General features: G+C 39.7%; 2 protein-coding genes across 2 annotated transcripts; one reads left to right on the top strand and one right to left on the bottom strand.

The window, feature by feature from the left end:
- Positions 1-237: 237 nt before the first annotated feature.
- On the bottom strand, positions 238-1110 carry LOC135231359 (olfactory receptor 6C2-like). Its single transcript, XM_064285228.1, has one exon. The coding sequence runs from the start codon at positions 1108-1110 to the stop codon at positions 238-240; it is 873 nt and encodes a 290-aa protein (XP_064141298.1).
- A 3184-nt stretch (positions 1111-4294) lies between these two features.
- Positions 4295-4550, top strand: LOC135231358 (copper transport protein ATOX1-like). The gene has a single exon (XM_064285227.1). The coding sequence runs from the start codon at positions 4295-4297 to the stop codon at positions 4502-4504; it is 210 nt and encodes a 69-aa protein (XP_064141297.1). The 3' UTR covers positions 4505-4550.
- The last annotated feature ends 997 nt before the right edge of the window (positions 4551-5547 follow it).

Below are 5547 nucleotides of genomic sequence, written 5' to 3'. Positions count from 1 at the left end.
CTAAATAGCTTAATTTTTTTCTTTTTTCTGATCGTAATAGAAAAATACTTGAGGGGAAAGTCTAGCTTGATGACTGTACAGAATAGGAAGAAACAATGTGTGTGGTAATGTCATGAAAGATGATTATGGGTTATTCAGATTTAAGCTCGGCCACAAAGCATTAATTGTCTCTTACTTCTTTGTGAGAAACGCAATTTTTTTACCAGTGTCTTTGAAGGCTTCTTTGACTTGTTTGTTTCAAAGTGTATAAATGAATGGGTTAAGCAAAGGGGCAACAGAAGTGGCTAGCATTGACACCATCTTATTAAGGGCCACTCCTTCCTTTGCTGAAGGCTTGATGTAGATGAAGATGCAGCTGCCATAGGTCATGGAAACCACAATCATGTGAGAAGAACATGTAGAAAAGGCCTTTTTTCTTTGTTGGGCAGAAGGGAATTTTAGAATGGTCTTGACAATGTATGTGTATGAAAGAACCACACCAATTAGGGTAATAATTAGTGTTACCACGGCAAAACCCAAGGCATTTTTTTCTATAAGCATTGTGTCTGAGCAAGATATCTGTAAAACAGGATACGTATCACAGCCAAAACTATCAATGAGATTTGAGTCACAGAATTCCAGCTGGAGACCCATACTAAAAGGTAGGAGGATGATCAACAGGCCAGCAAACCAGGAGCAGAGAAGAAGGGTAGTGCAGACCTTACTGTTCATGATGGTTGTGTAATGCAGGGGCTTACAGATGGCCACATAGCGATCATAGGACATGGCAGCAAGGAGAAAAAATTCGGTGGCTCCAAAGAGGACAACAAAAAACATCTGTGGGGCACAAGCATTATAGGTAATCGTTTTGTCTCCAGTTGTCAGGGTGTACAGAAATCTGGGCACACAGACAGTGGTGAATGACACTTCCAAGAAAGAGAAATTTCGGAGGAAAAAATACATGGGAGTCTTAAGGTGAGAATCTGAAAGTGTGAGGGTGATAATTGTCAGGTTCCCAGTTACACTCAAAATGTAGGTGAGAAATAAAAATATCAAAAGCACAATCTGTAGAATTGGGTCATCTGTCAGCCCCAGCAGGATGAATGTAGTTATGGCTGTATGATTTCTCATCACTACCTGTGTCAGGTCAAGAGAGATTGGCTCTGAAAAGAGAAGGGCTGTAAGAAGGAAGCTAGCTTGGAACATGAATGAAAGATGTAAGCAGTATTATTGTAGTGCATTTTACATTTGGATAATGGAAGTTCACTGGAAATATTTAAATATGAATCTCAGGTGTAAAATTCCCTGATTAGAAACACTCTTTATAAAGCTGGCAACTAAAACAAAAAACAAGTCACTCATCACATACCTTGTTTCATATGCTATTTCTCAATATTATTGCCTTGTGGCACAGCTATTAAAACAAACAAACAAAGACACAACTCATAGCACAGCTATTAGCACTCCCTATTTTACAGATTATTATATTTTTTTAAACATTTTTGTTTTGTTTCCAGTCACCTTTTTCTTTGCTTTTCCCATCTTACTGAACTGCTCACTTTTCATAACAGGGTAGGATTTGTCCAGTAGTATTTTATTCTGGTCTCTGATTATATTTAACCTAAGCAAAATATCTTCAAAGGGTTAGATCATGTCTTTGTACTTTAAATTATCTCAGATTAGGAAGAAAAATGTTTAAAATACAAGGTTATATCTTTGTTTTGTCTTTCCTGTATTTAATCAAACGAAAGCATTTCTAACCCAGTAAAGTGGTTGCTTGTTGTTGCTGTTGTTAGGTGCCATTGAGTTGGTTCCAACTCATAGCGACCCTACGTCAACAGGATGAAGCACTTCTCCGTCCTCACAATCTGGTCCTGCGCTATCCTCACAATCGTTGTTTTGCTTGAGCCCATTTTTGCAGCCACTGTGTCAACCCATCTAATTGAGGGTCTTCTTCTTTTTTGCTGACCCTGTACTTTACCAAACACGTTGTCCTTCTCCAGGGATTGGTCCCTCCTGATAACATGGTTGCATAGGCGGAGGTTTTCCTGAAGAGATGTGAGGAGCCTTTTTGCTGGAATATGCCTGGTTTGTGCTGTCCTGGTGCTTTGAGCCATGGCCACAACCCAGAAGGAATGGTCTTTGGTACTTGCTTTTTCTGCCAGCCTGATCATCTTGGGTGTTCTCCTCAGCAGTACCCAGATCTTCAGAATCTGTCTCAGACACATTTCAGCGACCCTTCCTTTTGACAATTTTTTCTGCCCTCCTCCTCAAATCACCTTTTCCTATTAATGTACCTGCCAACTCACTAACTCTACAGTTCTTTGAATTCTTAATACATGCAATCATTCTAAACAATACCCATGAACAAACTGATCCATATGATCCAAGTTTTATACACAAATTTTAATAAACCCAGTTTTTCCTTGGCATTTGCCATTGTCAGGACCTCCTACCAGTTTTCCGCCTCCTTGGATTCTAATATTTACGTTTTCCCAGTTATTATTCTATTTGCTGGGGGCTCAGGAAGATCTCCTAGCCTTCCTGTCAAAACTTTCTTTCAGTTTGATTCACATTGTGAGGAGCCACTCTCAAACATCCGTCCTGTAAAAGAAGATCTGGTAAATGCATTCTCACTGGGGGTGCCATTAATGAAAAATAATATATTGACTCATAATATGTCTTCGTGTTTTATTATTGGGAATTGATTTTGAAACGAGCAATTTTAGGTGTAACTCAGGGGTTTTCAGGGAAACCCTATCTACCCAATTCTTCCCAATGTGTGTGAGAATCAAAAATACATTAGATTTCCTTATTTCTCTTCTCTACTATTGCTCAAGTAAATAATCAACATTCATTCATTCAGATATATATTTAATGATCACCTATTATTTACAGAGCATAACATCAAAGACTGGAGATCTAACCATGAACAAGTCTCTCTCCAAAGGAGACTTAATTCTTCCGATGGGAGATAATATTTCATTTCAGTGTATGATCAGAGACATAGTAACATAACAACGAAAATGAAATCTTGTGTTTGGGGTAATAACTAGCCCATTGTTGTCGAGTTGATTCTGACTCATAGTGACCATTCAGGACAGAGTAGAACTGTCCCATAGGGTTTCCAAGGCTGTAAATCTTTACAGAAGTGGGCTGCTGCATCTTTCTCCCATGGAGTAGTTGGTGGGTTGGAATCAATGATTTTTTGATTAGCAGTAGAGTACTTAACCACTGTACCACCAGGACTCCTCTGGGGTGAAAACTATTATTATTATTATTCCTTGACAATCACTCTTCATTATACTGGTGTCGCTATGAGTCGGAGTCGACTCGACGGCAGTGGGTTATTCCTATTTTACTGTCTTAGTTCCTCTAGGCTTTTTTTCTATTAAAGTTGGCAGTGTCAGTTGTCACCTTAACCTGAGTTAGCAAGATGTGTTGCTCAGCGTTCACACAGATTTTATGGAATCAGGAAACCTAACTCACCTCATGGGAGAAATGGTTCACTGGAGAGATGGTATCTTGTGAAGTACTGTGAAGCCACACAGAGAAGATTTTGATAGGCCTACTGAGTGATGGAAACCCTGGTGGCTTAGTGGTTAAGAGCTATGGCTGCTAACCCAAAGGTCAGCAGTTTGAATCCATCAGGAGCTCCCTAGAAACCGTATGGGGGACTTCTACTCCGTCCTATAGGGCTGCTATAAGTCGGAATCAACTGGACTTCAACAGGTACTAAATGATGGGTCAAGCTGATTTCTACATTTCTAATTCTTGTTTCCTTTCAGCCGTCTTTCTTTCTTCCTACCATGTTACCATTCCAATTGCTGTCGAGCCAGTTCTGACTCATGGTCATCTCGTGTGTGTCATAGTAGAACGGTTTTCCATAGTGTTTTGAAAGACATATTTTAAGGAAGTAAATCACCAGTTCTTCCCTCTGAGGTGCCTCTGGGTGGACCAAACTACCAATCTTGGACCAAACTACCAATCTTTCAGTTGGCATCCAAGTGTGTTAACCTTTTATCTTTGTACCAGTCATTGACATTTTTTCTCTATTCTTCCTTTTTCTTCAAATTTCCTAGGCTCTAAAATTATTGTCTGTTTCCACTTTTGAAAATTCTTAATCTCCAATTTTGATAGGAATGACTTGTGAAAAAAATCACTTTAGAATTTTAATGAGCGTTAGTTTAATGTGTTAGATAAATAATATAATCTTGTTTTAATACATGAAACTTGTTAAATCAAAATTAGTTCTAGCGGCCGGAGCTAGCCCTCGGAGCCAGAAAAGGCGCTGCCGCGGCTGTGGCCATCCGTCATGCCGAAGCACGAGTTCTCCGTGGACATGACCTGTGAGGGCTGCTCTAATGCGGTCAGTCGGGTCCTCAGCAAGCTGGAAGGAGTTCAGTCTGACGTTGACCTGCCCAACAAGAAGGTTTGCATCAACTCCTCTGAGCACAGCGTGGACACTCTGCTGGAGACCTTGAAGAAAACAGGAAAAGCCGTTTCCTACCTCGTCCCCAAGTAGCAGGGTCCTGGCCCCTGGCCCAGAGGATGGACCAAAGAGGGCAGACAGACCTGTCACCTGGCAGTCCTGCTCAGTGATGGGAGTTCCTGGGGAGACCCTCACTTGCCCTGCTTGCTTCTCACTAGTTTCCCTGCAATAAAGACGAGCTGCTTTGTTGAAGATGTCAAAAAAAAAAAAATTAGTTCTAGCAATGAAGCTAATCTTGTGGTGAGAGACCATTTGAATATAAGGCTGCTTGTTTTGCTTTTTGTCCACCTGAAGCCACATCACATTCTCATTTTGGTTAAACTACAGGTGGTTTCCTTGAAAACTGAAAGTTACTTTTTTTTTTTAATATAATTTGGATCATTTAACGTCTGAAAAAACAATTTTGTTAAATAAACAATACATTTTGCCACCTCCCCAAGTAGCATTTTCATTGACATCAACAGGTAGATCTTGAGGAGCTAACCTATACAAAGCTACTCCTCTCACTGCCACTTTGGGAGCTACAAGTGTGATTGAGGTTCAGCTTTTCTCTTTTATTGAATCCCTATTTAATAAATTCTTTTATATATTTCAGACACCGTGACCTCACTTATGTTTGGAACAATCCTCAATCAGTCTTCATTTGGGAATAGGATTCCTATAGACTGGAATAGTTGAAGTCCAAGAAGGAGTTGAACAGCACTTCCCAGGTTCCCTGTAAGGCCATTTCTAATCCTCATGTTCTTTGATTCTTATGACACTGTGGAATATTTTGGGAGGAGAATGTCTTTTCTTTTGCCCTTCATATTTTGCCTCTTAAAAAACAACAACAGTCTCTTCAACTGATATTTACAGCTGTTTTTTTTCTAAAGGTAGGTTGATCATGGCAGGAAAATTCTAACATGAGATTTGTTCAGAATAACAGCATATTAGCAATAACCTTTGACTCCTTTTTTTTGCAGTCTCAATTGCAGTGAACTGAAATCAGATTTTTTAGCCTCTATGTTTAGAGAGTGTGGAAAAATATGACAATTGCATACTTACTTTTCTGACAGTGCTTCATCGGAAGCCCTTGA

This window comes from Loxodonta africana, chromosome 4 (assembly GCF_030014295.1).
Source record: "Loxodonta africana isolate mLoxAfr1 chromosome 4, mLoxAfr1.hap2, whole genome shotgun sequence".
Taxonomy (NCBI): domain Eukaryota; kingdom Metazoa; phylum Chordata; class Mammalia; order Proboscidea; family Elephantidae; genus Loxodonta; species Loxodonta africana.
This window is presented reverse-complemented; position numbering and strand designations above follow the sequence as displayed.

Excerpts from the sequence above, each read along its gene's own strand:
- LOC135231359 (XM_064285228.1), bottom strand. The coding sequence starts at position 1,110 with ATGAGAAATCATACAGCCATAACTACATTCATCCTGCTGGGGCTGACA.
- LOC135231358 (XM_064285227.1), top strand. The coding sequence starts at position 4,295 with ATGCCGAAGCACGAGTTCTCCGTGGACATGACCTGTGAGGGCTGCTCT.